The sequence below is a fragment of the Ochotona princeps genome, chromosome 24 (assembly GCF_030435755.1).
Source record: "Ochotona princeps isolate mOchPri1 chromosome 24, mOchPri1.hap1, whole genome shotgun sequence".
Taxonomy (NCBI): domain Eukaryota; kingdom Metazoa; phylum Chordata; class Mammalia; order Lagomorpha; family Ochotonidae; genus Ochotona; species Ochotona princeps.
The window spans coordinates 22,562,755-22,577,603 of record NC_080855.1 but is presented as its reverse complement, the minus strand read 5'-3'; the positions used below and the strand labels follow the sequence as shown (position 1 = coordinate 22,577,603).

General features: G+C 48.9%; 1 protein-coding gene across 1 annotated transcript in view; it reads right to left on the bottom strand.

The window, feature by feature from the left end:
• The window catches only part of HS3ST4 (heparan sulfate-glucosamine 3-sulfotransferase 4), a 335,374-nt gene extending 320,816 nt beyond the window's left edge, over positions 1-14,558 (bottom strand). The window contains exon 1 of the mRNA XM_004587115.2: positions 13,749-14,558. Within this exon, the coding sequence (XP_004587172.2) occupies positions 13,749-14,479 (731 nt within the window). The 5' untranslated portion in view covers positions 14,480-14,558. The remainder of the gene's footprint in view (positions 1-13,748) is intronic.
• Between the last annotated feature and the right edge of the window lie 291 nt (positions 14,559-14,849).

Sequence of the window (14,849 nt, the reverse complement as noted above, 5' to 3'; positions counted from 1 at the left end):
TTACATAAACAATTGAAAGCTGTTGGTACGGAAAAGGCAAAGATCCCTTCTCCACTACAACAACAAAAAAATATCAGAAACGTCAATATAGGTGGGTATGCCTTTAGGGCAAAAGAATACAAAAGTAATACTCATGACTGAAGTTTAGAAGACACTGAACTCTTGACATCTAAATACGCTCTTAGAGGATGAGCTAAATTTCACACGTTTCCTTTTTTAAACCTCTTGTGATATCCTAAAATAGCAAGGGGCTTCAAAAATTACCTAAGTGGAATTAAAAGGATGAGTTTATTTGGGTGCAAACCCATTTTGAAACCCACATGCAGATTTCTGGTAGGACACATTTTCCATGAACTTTTAGAAGATCCCTCGCCCAACTGTAGTCCAATTGTTTATTTAAAAAATACGTATCAGTCATACTCAATTTGCACAAATGGACTCGCTTCTTGATAGAAGAAATAAAACAAGATCCACTGCACTTTGTGCTTCAGTCAGTCAGAGCAGCAGAGACAGGTGGCCGTCCTGAACTCGGTCCCCTCTTCTTGAGCATAGAACCACGCAACCCCAGGCTCCATGGCACCTGCATGTGACCCTTGGTCAGTGGTCCCTTTCTCTGTCTTTACAGTTGACATGCCAGCTTCCCTCCGGTTCTCTCTTTATCTCTCCCTTATGTTTATCTGGTTTCTTATTGTGTCCATTCCAATAACCCAGGGCAATCTCCCACTTCAAGGCAGGTAGTCCTCTTAATTCCAACTGCACCCCTAATTCCCCTTTGCCACATAATCTAATAGATTGTATGTATTTAATAGAGTCCCAGATTCTGCCTACCACAAGGGCTAGAAGCAGGTTAAGCAGGCTACTGGAAAGTGGAAAACACAGTCGGAGTGCACAGGAATAAGAGATGAGAGGTCAGAACAACATCAGAGAATCTTCTGGTCACTTCTGAAACTCATCAGCTACAAGGCAGTCCTAAGGGGCATGTGTGCCCCATGTGGTCTGAGTGTTGTGAGCAATGCATCAGTGACCAGGAGCCAGGCAGGAGGTACGCAGCCTGAAGTTGTCCAGACACTTTCCAGATCTTCACACAGTCTGGCCTCAGCACATCTGATATGCATGCTATATCTAACAACCTCCATAAATTAAACCTCTTAATCTGACTTTATGATGGAATGTTTGCCCTGTATTTCAGGTACTCCCTGGAGCGCAACATTCTAGTAAACCAATTTACCTGAGGGAATTCGTGGAAGGCGTGCATGGATCAACCAAAAATAGATAGATAGATAGATAGATAGATAGATAGATAGATAGATAGATAGGACAGGAGTAGACAAAGCAGTCCCCTCCCCATCCCCCAACTACACATAACAATTATTCTGCCCTTGCAAACAAACAAACAAAAAAAAAAAACCTGTGGGGGATTACTAGAGATTGCTGCTCCCATTTTACAGAGGAGAAAACAAAGGCTAGGTGGCAAATACTTTCCTATGAAGACACAGCAAGGTAGACAGAGGATTCAGACTCAAATCCTTAACTTTTAATCCCAACTTCCTTCTCAAGACCCCAGATAGTTCCAGACAGCCACATGGCCCTGTGAGAGAGGAACCCAGGTAGCTGGACTCAGGTCTCCCCTGTCCAGGGAGACTTTCCAAGCTCTAAGCCGAGCAGAGGCAGAGGCGGAGGCTGGCAGCAGAGGAAAAGAAGTACGTGCGCCAAAGTCCACGGCGCAAATCAAACGCCGGGGCCTCTGTGTAATTGTTTGATTATTAACTGGCAATTATGCCGTGTTGATAATGCACTTAAAGAAGCATAATCCAAGCCACTCTCGGAGCATAATGGTCCATCAGGAATAATCTGCACTCTACTAGAGCTGGACTGCCACGATGGCAGAAGCCAAGAGCTGAAAGCTGTCCTGGTGGGAAGACACCTGGCGGGCGCCAGCTTGCTGGGTCACCTTGGGAATGCCCCTCATCCTTCCAGACCCTCATTGCCTCCATCTGGAACACAACAAGAGTTACTTCCTTGATAGGGCCACTGGGAGGGAGCAGGGAGATCCTGCTGAGTGCTCCAGGAGACTTTGGGGAGATTATCCTGCCCACACAAATACTTAGAGTGGGATTTCTCTTACTTGTCACCAAAATAGTCTTGCAAAACTAGGATGCGAAAGAGCTTTAGAAGGATTCTTTGCCAGAATTCCCTCCCCCCAAAAAATGCAAGTGGTTTTCCCCCCACTTTTAACAGTCCAGGATATTACAAATCAAAGGATCACCTCTCCTTCATTAATTCATAATTGATGATCAATCACTATGTTCATATAGTATTCTGTTCATCCAGTATACCATGTGCTATGCTGAGCACAAAAGTAGCAAGATGGACAAGACGCCTGCTTCCAGGGAGCCTTCTCTCTGGCAATATGAGGATTCTGGACAGCATTATACAAATGCTGTGAACAAAATCAACAATACAGTAAGCAAGAAAGAGGAAGAGGGCCCTTAATTTAGGGACTCAAGAAAAGAAGTCCTTCTGAAGAGCTGAGAGCCAACACTGCAAGGGCAGCTAAAGAGATACCTGTGTGCTTCAAGATCTGGGGACAAAGCATTCCAGAAAGAGCAAACAAGGAATAAATGGGCCCTACAGCAGAAACGAGATGGCATGGTCCCAAACAGGAAAAAAGCCCCTTCCATGGTGCTGTGTTAGGGTTGGACGTCGGTGTGAGTCTGTCCTATGGGTACATCGGAAATCAAAAGCAGGGGAAAGGTAATACACTGGCCCTTGGGATGCCAAGACTGCAGCACCTCCTCTGGGAAACAGCTGGGAGACAAACCCAAAGGAAAGATGTGTGCCTGAGTCCACCCACTCGGATGTGACTCCTGGCACCACGTTCTGAGCCCGCAACTCAACCTCCCCATGCCTCAGTTTCCTCCACTGTAAAGCATGGGTGAGAACAGTAACTGCAGCATGAGGTTCTTGTAGAGATGGAATGACCTCCCACTTGGAGCAAAGCCTGGCACTCCAACAGCCCACACATCCACGCCACTCCTGCTCTGACCGCAGCAGAGGTGGTCCCTTCAGTCACAGCTCTGTGTCTCCTGGCCCCATCCCAATACAACCACCCTTGGCCTGGCTTTACCTGAGTGTGCATCTACACTGACCAAGTGACACCAACTCAGCTGTTTGTCTACACTTAAAAAATTTTTTAAAAGATTCATTTGTTTGAAAGAGAGAGTGACAAAGAGAGAGCTCCTCCATCCACTGGTTCACTCCCCAGAGGAGTTAGGAGCTTCATTTGGGTCTCCCTCTTGGGCCATCTTCCACTGCTTTCCCATGTGCATCAGTAGAGTTGGATCAGGAGAGGAGCAGCCAGGATTCAAACCAGTGCCCCTATAGGATGCCAGCATCGCAAGCAGTGGCTTTACCTGCCGGACTTAGCGCAGGCCTCTCATCCACAGATTAGCCATGCTCCTATCACGCCAAATTCAGGAAATAATAAGCCTCACCCCCCAAGAACACCCCAGGCTGGGAACCATAACACTGCTTCCGATTCTGGGCAGCTGCAACTGTCTCACCTTTCTTTCCTCTGTCCTATAAAATAGGGGAACATAAGGAAATCCTACATCTAAAGAGCAATGTTTGGGCCATGTTCACATCAGGATTATTTTTCAGCCACTCTCAAACACAGCTGACCTCAATTTAGGCAGCAAAGCGTTAAACAAAAAATGGGGAAAGGGAGAAGGAGGAAGAGAGGAGGGGACAACAGGTGAAGGAAAATGAGGAAATGCTCCCCTGGGGAAGAGTGTCTCTTCATTTACTCCTGTCTGTGGTGGAGTCCCTTGGTTTAGTCGTAAAGTTTTGTTTTTACAAATTCCTTACACTTCTGGCTACATGTGTTCATAGTTATTTTATCTCTTTGGTTAGCTCTATAAACAGTATTTTCTTCTAAGAATTTCCAAAACAGTTGGCATGGACACACAGGAAAGCGGGATTCTGTAGTCACTTCCCTGCCACTCACCTCCATGAATCCTGACATTGTTTCCAGTAGCTTCACAGAGGGACTGATTACATCTTAGATTTTCCAAAGTTTGACATTATTTGTAAATAGTGATCATTCTACCTCTCCCTTTCTTCTGCTGATCATCTAATTGCATTTTCTGATCATTCCTTTTTTATTAAGATTTATTTATTGTTTAGAAGAGATAGAGAGGGGAGCGATCACTACCCAGATGCCTGTACCAGGCAGTGCTAGGCCAGGTGGAGGACAGGAGCCCCACACTCCACCTGGGTCTCCCACACAGGTGGCAGAGACCCAAGCACTTGGGCCATCTTCCACTGAGTCCCAGGCACATTAGCAGGGAGCTAGTTTAGAAGTGCACAGCGGCCAGAAAGAACCCAAACCGGACACTCTACTATGGGATGCAGGTGCCCTACATAATGGCTTTCAAAATATTTACTTATTTATTGTAAAGGCAAAATATAAGAGATGGCTAGAAACAGAAAGATGAAGAGATGGCCTCCATCTGCTGGCTTATTCCTTTTTTTTTTTTAAAGATTTATTCATTTTATTACAGCCAGATATACACAAGGAGGAGAGACAGAGAGGAAGATCTTCCGTCCGATGATTCACTCCCCAAGTGAGCCGCAACGGGCCCATGCGCGCTGATCCGAAGCTGGAAGCCGGGAACCAGGAACCTCTTCCGGCCGTCCTCAACTGCTTTCCCAGGCCACAAGCAGGGAGCTGGATTAGAACTGGCGCCCATATGGGATCCCGGGGCTTTCAAGGCGAGGACATTAGCCGCTAGGCCACGCCGCCAGGCCCTCTGCTGGCTTATTCTCCAGATTACTACACTCCCAGGTCCGGGCCAAGCCAAAGTGAGGAGCCCAGAACTTCATCCTGGCCTCTTTCACGTATGACAGGGCCCCAAGCTCTTGGGCCATTATCTGTTGCCTTGTTGGGTGCATTATCAGGATGCTGGATCAGACGTGAAGCAACTGGGACCCAGAACCAAGGCTCCGATCCATGGGATGCATGTTTCCTGAGCAGAGCCTTCCCCCAACACACCACAATACTACTTCTACACTTTCTGATAATTCCTGAATGATGGCAAACAACAGGGAAGATATTGGGCATCCTCGTCTTGTTCTGGATTTTATGGGAATACCTGCAGGCATACAACATCATTAAACATGAGACCAATTTCCAAGATGATCCTATGTCATTGCTCTAAAAATGAGGATTTTTTTTCAACAAGTATATCTTTAGAATGCACAAAATAAATGCCAGTTTTTCCTCAATGCCAGTATTAACAGAAAAAAATTATATTACTGAATTTTCTAAGATCAATCCATTCTTCCACTCTTAAATTCTACTTCGTCAAGGCTTACACCACCCTTATAATGTAAACATCCACATGTTCATTTCCCCTATTCCATGAGCTATTTCAGATTTTCTGCTATGACTGGCTCATGTTTGAGCCTAGCACAAAGCATACAGTTGATGATACATATTTACTGAAGGGGTAAATAAGTGAATAACTTAATCATAAAGGCTCTGAATCTCCCCCCAAAGAATCCCTTCTCTTTCTGTTCGGTTAAAAACCTGGATTAGGGACTGGAGCCATGGTGTGGTAGGTTAAGCTTCATTCTGCGGTTGCTATTATCCCATATGAGTGCCAGTTCAAGCTCCAACTTCTCCACTTCTGATCCAGCTCCTAGCCTGTGGCCTGGGAAGGCAGTGGAGGATGATTCAGAGAAGCAGGCTCCAGGCTCCTGACTTCAGCCCAGCCCTGCTGCAGCAGCTGCAGCCATTTGGGGAGTGAACCAGTAGATGGAAGGTCTCTTTTTCTCCTTCTCTCTGTAAATCAGCCTTTCAAAGATGTAAGTTTTTAAAAATAATAATAATAATAGAGAGACAGCATGCTTGTCTCCAAGAGACTTGATATAGTCAACAGACACCTGATTTAGGTGCCCTCCCTGAGCCCCATTCATTTTCCAGCGACAAAATCCTTGACCCCTATTTGTCTACGAAGGTGTCAATCCTGCTTCTCATTCCCAAAAGAGTTGATAAACATAAAACACATCTGTCCAGTGTTGCAACTGACCATCTATCCTACAATGCAGTGAGACGGCCCATCTGAGAGTAAAGCAAGGTAGAGACAAGTACAGTAACCCAGAGTCCTGGTGACAGTCTGTGAACCCCTGGACCCAGCTGTTCCTGAAGCTGTGGCTCCAGACGTCTCAGTCACATAACACAATAACTTACTGTTTTTTCTTTGTTGAATTCTGCCATTAGCAATCAAAAACTATTTCTTAATTCACATGTTACTTTGCCACCATGTAAATACACTGCATATATTCTTTTTTTTTTAAGATTTATTTTATTTTTACTACAAAGTCAGACATACTGAGAGGAGGAGAGATAGAGAGGAAGTGGAGCTGCCAGGATTAGAACCAGCGGCCACATGGGATCAAGGCGAGGACCTTAGCCACTAGGCCACACTGCCGAGCCCACACTGCATATATTCTTAAAAAAAAGTTAAAAAAAAATATTTTCAAGGAAGGCAATTCCAACTAGTGAGCATAAGAAATACAAAATCAGCCGCCTGCTTTTAATTAAGGGCAAGATAGTCTGAAAGCGTGCCTGAGTGAATTATAATTTCAGATTGAAATTCCCAGGACAGTTAGCAAGGCGCTTGCTAAACCGCAGAAGCCAATGAAATCAGCAGAGGACAATTCCAGGGATATCATCCATTACGTAAGACCTAAACCTTTACAACTTTCCAACACAACTCTAGCAGTCTGTCATTCACCCCAAATTGCCAGGCCCTCTTTCCTAACTTGAAAGTTTAAAAATGCCCTGCTATGATAAAAAAATAATAATGAAATATAAAATAAGCCATAAAGGATGGCTGGAGAACCTGGCAGGGGTGAGCAGACAAAGCAATAAGCTCTCAAAGGCAGTGAGTTCCCAGGAAGGGTGGGAGTAGGGGTGGAAGGGTCTTTGCAAAGCAACCCTGCATCCTCAAACACTCTCAGATCTGCAGAAAAACTAAGGTTGAGAGTGCCCTCTGCACCCATCCGGGACACAAGGTGTCGGCTTCCGCCACAGGTGGGGGAGCACGCAAAGTCGCAAAGTCTGCCCGCTCCCTGGGTGCAGAATTCCTGCTGCAGCTACCTGGAAGCCAGCTGCTCCTCCACCCTCAGCTGCAGCCACAACAGACCCCATTCTGGAATCTGGCTTTGATGATTCCCCCAAGAGCTATGAAGAGCTGCTTCGGGGCTTAAAATCCCTCGTTCACACATAATCTTGAAATAAGAGACTATATTCAAATGAAGAATGCATTATGGTTTTCTCTCTAGAGCCTTCAGGAGCAATGGGCGGGGAGAAAGGGAAACCAGGAACAAGGGAAGACGGGGAGAGAGACATTTACCAAGCCATGAACTCCTGCGTAAGGCCTTTGACATGCCATCCTATTACATCCTCATGTAACCCTTGGCAAGTAGAAAATGCAAAGCCCATTCTGCAGCCATTTAGAGACAGGTCTAGTGATGCTAAATTGCCCAAGGTCACACAATGAGTATGCAATGGGTTCTGGCAAGGAGATACAAAACAGTCCACACCAAGCTGTTTCTGTCTCCTGCTTCCCCTCTCTGAGGGTCCAACACAGAAACTTGTGCCAGAATCACAGTATTTTAGTAGCTGAATGGTCCCGATGGAGATAATGCAGTCACCTCACCTATGAAGCAGAGATTCACAAAGGTAACCTCATGTTCAATAGAACTAACATATAACAAAGTCTAAAACCCGCACTCTCCCAAACTCTCCGGTTTCCATTTACCTGGCCTGCAACTATTTTACAAGCACAAGTTACCTAGCGAGGCCAAATGCAGGCACTCCTGATTCATGAGTGAAAGCCAGAGACTTGTCTCCCCTTGAAGAGAATGCTAACCGGGAACAAAAGACAGATATATTTATGAATTTTCCTTTCCTGTCTGCACATGGCTGTTTCCTTCCAGCGCTTTTTATCGTCACTGTGATACATCTGAGAAGTATCTCCTCTGTGCTGTTGCAAAATCCAAAAAGTGGGAGGAACGCTGCACTACAGTGGCACATGTAAATCGCAGCTCTGGCCACTGAGAAGGGTATTGGTATGCCAGTGACTCTGGGAAACGAGTTTAAACTGGAGGTCACGCTAACTGGTCACCAGCTGGCCGGCTCCAGCCCACAGATGTGTTTTGTTTGTCCTGCAATATTGGCCCACACCACTTTTTCAAGAGATTTTAGTCTGCTGCCAGTATCATCACTCTCCAGAAGATTCCGTTTCAGAAGCTCGATTTCGGTTTCTTTAACAAAGTCAAAGCTCTCTGTGACCCCAAACCCACATCTGCACATGGGCAAGAACCACTGGAAGGCCACAGTGCTGCCCCTTTCAGGGAGAGCCTGTGAGCTCCACCTCCTCCCGACTTTGTCCCATTTATCTGATACCAGGGGTCCTGAGGCCACCCAAATTGATGACCCTGGGTTTTACACTAACCAGTTGCAGAACGTACAGGCCATCATTACTGAGTCTTTCCCAAAGCATCCTAAACACAAGACTCTTCAGTCAATGTTGTGACAGCTACACTAGAAGGTAAAGCATGGAAGAGACCAAGATGGTTGGAGAAATGGAAGAATCCAACTGTTGGATCCATCTGAATTTCTGGTCTAGGAAACTCCTCATGTTTAGAAAACACACCTGGTTTTACTGTTTCCTCAAACTGCGCCCCTGAACAATCCTGCAAGGAAGGAGTGATACTCTAATAAGCTGAAGCAAAGTGATGCAACCAAAATCACTCAACCAGGAGGCTACAGGGGCAGACACTGGGCAAGCTGTGTCCAGCTAGACCAATGGTGCTGGTGCCTTTAGAACAAAAGAGGAGTCATCTGTAGAGCCACAAGGTCTGCGTCCATTTCAGGGCCTTTGTGCTGGCTATTTCCACATCTTGGAAAAGCAGAATTTTACCCTTTCATTTCAATTACATCACTTTCCCAGGAAGGGCTTCTCTAACCATCTCATTTAAAGTCAGTCTCTTTCTCTTTCTCTCTCTCTCTCTCTCTCTCTCTCTCTCTCTCTCTCTCTCTCTCACACACACACACACACACACCAGTTACCTGGGTTCCTTGCCACTCCAAGTCAGGTTCAGGGATCAGCAGCACTCAAGAACTTTCTAGAATGCAGAATCTCTGGTCTATATTCTGATCAGCTAGATCAGAACCCGCATGTTAACAAGATTCCCAGGATGGAGGCTGGTGCGGCCTGCAATGCTGCACCCATACTGGTACAACCATTGTCAAGTTCCAGCTGTCTCTGCTTCCGATGGTTCAAGTACTCCTGTCTGGGTAGCCTCCTGCTACCTATGCAGGAGACCCTAATGGAGTCCCCCAGGCTTCTGGATTTGACCTGACCCAGCCTTGGCCATTGTGGCCACTTAGGAAGTAAACCAATGAATGGAAGATATCTCTCTCTATCACTCTGCCTCTCAAATAAATAAATATTTTTAAAGGGGAAAAAAATGAGCTCCCCAGAGTGATTTAATCTTATGGCTTTAAAATCATAAAAGTTTAAAACTCCAAAGTTCTAAAAGTCTGTACTACCCAAACACTGCCCAACAGAAACACAATGTGAATCACAAGTCTAATTCTGAATTTTCTAGTAGCCACATTTAAAAGATAAAGAGGTGAGACTAATTTTTATAATAAATGCTAGCTTACTAAATATGGATATTACACTTTCAAAATACAGTACAGAATTAGGAATGGACAAACCAACATCCCATGCAGTGTACATGGAGCACACACTGCCACATGGGTGTCTTACAAGTCTAACCTGAACTCAACAGCACTCATACCCGACCAAGCAGCTCCCAGCATCAGTTATTTCCTTGTTCTTCCTTGTATTTCCTGTTCTTCCCTTGTTGTAGCATGTATTTTACTCTGTCTTACTTGATGAGTCTGATTCTCCCTTCCCCTGCACAGGAGAGCAGGTACTTTACCTTTCATCGTCACTGCTTCCCCCCAGTCCCTAAAGCAGCACTAAACATACACAAGATGCAAGCTTCTGCTCAGGCACTGACCAGACAAGTCACCCTGAACCAGTCACTTGTCCTCTCGAAGCCACCTGGGAAAGCTGCCGTGCAGTTCACAGCATCGTCACCCCACCCAATGTCATGACGCTTGTGTGCTGCACCAACCACCCCAATGACAGGTGCCTGTCCGATGCCTTCTCCCTCCCACCAGACACTGCGCACCACTCACTCACCTCTGACCAGCACAAGCACTGCCTTTGAATGCCAAGTTATTTTTCCAAGAGCCAACGGGACATGCGTGTTAACTGCTGACTGTGAAGACAAAATCCTGAAGAGTCATGTCCCATCGACCCAGCGCTGAGTGGTTTCCAGAGTGACAAAGTCACAGTTTCTTTGCAGTGTCTGGGCCACAAGGGAGCAAAGAGTTCAAGTCGCCTCTGTCGCTTGCGTGAGCTCTGCAGTGGCAGCTGGTTGGCCTGCCCCAAGCTCTCACCCCTTAGGAGAGGCTGAGGTCTCTACTAGACAGCTCCCAGCAACTTACACAAAAGATAGTCATGGCTTTGCCCTTGGCGGCGAGGGACAGGAAGCATGGGGTGGGAGGGCTAACCCACCTGCACCTGCGCATCATGGGCGTGAGTCAACCCATCTAGGGAGGCTTGCTTCATGTGGCTCTAACACACATCTCCTAATCCATTAGTCAATTCTGTCCTAAAAATCTGGTGCACACGTTCTAATCTCAAATGTGTTTTTACATCACATTAGATTGACGGCACAGGAGTGAAGCAAAACCCGATTTGAAGTAACTGGAATGACACTGAGGAAACAAAACTGCCCGGACTGCCTAGTGGAACGCGAGGAAACCTCAAGCCAGTCATGCTGACAGCAGTCCCGAGTTCTTCTCAGCTTTCCCTCATGCTGGAAACACAAAAAACAGAGACACTTGCAGACTTGGTAGGCTATTCTGGAAGCACACTTAAAAGAAAAAAACAGCATGTACATGATAGCAGGTGTGCGTTTGTGAGGGGCTCAAAACCTTTGTTTAACCTGTGGCTCTCAAATAACGCAGATTCAGATCGCACAGCTGGCACTGAAAGGAAGTATACCATTAAGCTACAGATCCCAACCTTAGCAACATTCAGAGAGAGCCCAGGGAAGTGAGTGAGTTAGGAAGGATTTGCACTACTGATTTGAATGCATGTAAGGTGTGTGGGTCCACTCTTCCTACATTACAAAGAGAGGACCTAATGAGGAGTGGACCTAATGAAATTCTCACAAATGTCCCCAAAGCACTGCTGTCGGTGACGAGGTTGCCAGCTAGCCAAGGAAAGCCCCACCAGGCACCGATGAAGCCAAGGGGCTTCCTGGAGTTCACCCAACAGCCAAGTGTTCGGTAGCTAAGACTCCCTCTAGGTTGCCTAAGCAAGGCTGAACATCCGATCTTGAAAAATTTCTTCTCCAGCACTAGTCATTAGCACCATCACCACCAAGCGTGGATGCTGGGCCAGTGGCAAGGTGCAGGATGGACATGCCGAGGGATCACAACGGATTCTTATTTAAGGGAGGATCTAGGGAATCTTATGCTAGCCACACCTCTTCAGTTGAGCAGTTCTAGAGGTGACTACCAGATACCAACACCAAGCCCCCTTCCCCACCCATTGTCAGTTGGAAGCACGAGGCTAGGAGAGCAAAGACCTGAGAAAGCAACTTGATTAGCCATGTTACGACAGCAAGACAGTGCACACGCCTTCTCTTCCCAGCCTCTGTACAAATGAACACAGACAGACCAGCACCTTCTCTCCTTCGGCTCAGACTCCACTGTGGGACTCCAGACATGCACACTGCACCAACACTCCTCACCAATTCCTCTTTAATTCATCTGGATAGAACACTCTCTTTCCATGTTTCTGGTTGCCACAAAGCAACCCAAACACATGTTGGAATGACTTTTGCTCTTTATGCCTCCTGCAAAGGATATATGACACTTTCACAAGATGCACAGCTTTGAAATTAGAGCTAGAATTCAAAACACACACACACACACACACACACACAGTGTTAACCCACCCTGGGGCCAAGAAGAAACCAGAACATTCCTACAACTGACAATGAAACAACTGAAAGCTTCCCCAGACACCATAGCCCTTCTTTATTTTGCTGTTGTGGCATTAATCATTCTAACGCCTTTTTAATTATATTCGCAAACTGGAAGCCATGCCTTGTGATGTTATAAATACTGATTTTCCAGTTAAATCAGGCATTTGCTGTTTTATGTTTTGATAGGAAGGGGCTGTCTGAAGCCTCCTAAAATATTGCAATTAGTTCTCGCTGTTGAAACAGACAAGACATTAACAGACACATTTGCTGTTTCGGTATAATGTGCTAGAATGTTTATGCCTGAGAGTGCTTCTCTCAAGCTTTTAAAGCATAAGGCATGGGTTTTTTTAAGTGGGAGAAGTCAATCACAACACACACATGCAGCATGGGTCATTTCTAAAACTTTCCCAGGTCGTCACAGAAACCTAGAAGGCAACTATGTTCAGAGAAGCCCACCTGTCAAAGCAGTGAGGTTACCTATTGGCTCTGTGTGGATGCTAACATCACGGCAACTGACAAAGGCTGTGTTTTCTGTTGACAATCGCCATCAATTACTAAAAACGCAATCCAGAGGGGGGCCAGCCAGACTTATTTTCCAGGAAGACCAAAACAGGAGAAAGCGAAAGAAAACCAGCAAAGCAGGTTTGCAATGGGGAGGCACCTGCGCCAGCAAGGTTATGGCTGGCAAGAGTCGGATTTTGCTTTTATTTTACCTGCACTTCATTTTAGAGTCTTGTCCCTTTCTCTCCCCACTCGCTGATGCGGATGCAAAACGGGGGCAAAATGAATTCATCAATCATCAATCAATAAAATTCTCTCTCTCTCTCTCACACACAGAGAGAGAGAGAGAGAGAGAGAGAGAGAGAGAGAGAGAGCGCTCCAATGGTATGCATAGAGGAGGCAGATCGGAAAGGCCACGGCGCAGGGCACGAAACTCCCAGGGGACACTAATTGCCTCGCCGAGGTGGCAGCGCCCGCTACTCCACCAGCGCGGCGTTCGTTCCGCCTAGAGGGAGGAAAGTTGTGCAGGTGGCAGCATCCTGTCTGTTCTAGAAAGCCACAATGCCAGCCAGCGTCATCTGAAAACTACACCCTCCTCAGGGTGCTCCGACCTTAAAAAAAAAATTACACAAGTTGGCTTCCAGCCACGCAAAAATTGTTTCGAGGGCGATTGTGAAAGATGCCACTGGGAATCCCAAAGTCCCCTAGCTATTCCGTCTCATTCCTCAGCATTCCCCTTATGGCAAGAGCCTGGGCTAGAAGAAACATCTGGCGGGTGCTGGGGAATTCCCAGGCTCCGAGCCGGGCAGAGGAAGCAAGCACCTCAGTGCCTGGGGGACGGGTGTCCAAGGCAGGACAGGGTTGCACCTCCGCGCCCCTCACCCTGAAACAAAGTCTCCTTTGGCGACGGCGCAACCTGATCCACTCGGCCGGAGTTAGCGGGACCTGTGCGGGGGCCAGAGGCGATCCCGGGACTGCTGCCAGCGCTCGGAGGGCGTGGAAAGCGGCGCATGCCCTACTCGCGCACACATTCCAACGCGCAGAGCCCCGGGAGTCAGGGCATTGGCGGACAGGGGTTGAGGGGGGAAGGTTCCTACCTGTACCACTCCAGCCCCTTGTCGTAGTTCCTGTCGAAGAAGTGCGGCTCCACGCCCACCGCCCGCACGTCCGGGTGCACTCGGATGGCCTCGAGCAGCGCTCGCGTCCCCCCTTTCTTGACCCCGATGATCAGGGCTTGTGGCAGCTTCTTCTCCCCGTAGTCCGGGGTGCTGGCGGCGCCGCCCCTCTCGCTGCTCCCGTTGGCCACTCTCCGGCCAGCGAGGTCCTCGTCGGCAGTGCTGGACTCCGGCGCGTCCCTCTCGAGCAGCGCGCTCTGCGCAGTGACCATCTCGCTGGGGGCCAACGGGGTCCGAAGCCAGGCGTCCCGGGCGCCGCCGCCGCTCGCCAGCCCCCAACCGTCCACTCCGGGGCCGGCGGGCTGCTCCGGGGGTCCGGGCGACTCCCCGCGGCTAGCGTTGTCCGGCGGCGGAGGCGCAGGCGGCTGCGAGGGGGCGCCGAGGCGCACGGGGGGAGGCGGCAGCGAGGGTGGCGGCGGGCTCGGCGGGGGCTCCGCGGCGGCTCCCGGCGGCTCCTGCAGCGCCAAGGGAAACTGCAGGGATCCCGAGCCGCCTAGGAGGCTGTAGCACAGGTAGGTGACAGACAGGGACAAGGTGCACATAAAAAGCAGCTTGCGCGCCGGCGGCCCCTTAGCAGAAGCGCCGGGCGGCGGCGGCGCGGAGAGAGGTGGAGGCGGAGGCGGAGGCGGAGGAGGTGCGGGCCACGGGGCCATCGCGGCTCCCGGCTCGCGGCGGCGGCGGCGGCAGCCCCCGGCGCTGCCCGGACATGGTTTCAGCCGCCGCCCCCGCCGCCGCCGCTACCGCCGCCGCTACCGCCGCCGCCGCTGCCCAGCCGCCCCGGCTGCATGAAGCGACGCCGCTGCGCCCCCAGCCCTGGACGCTGTCCCGCTGCGCCGGGGGGGAGCCCGGCCGCATGGCCCCCCCGGCCTCGCTCTGCCCGTAGAGTCCGAACGATACTGCCGCCCACCCACCCCCCTCAGCCTCTGGCACAGGGACCGAGGGGGGCGCGCGGACCCGCAGGCTACACCTGCTCCGACTGCAGCGCACCAGTTTCACCGGCTCCGCCGCGGCTCCTGCTTCGGC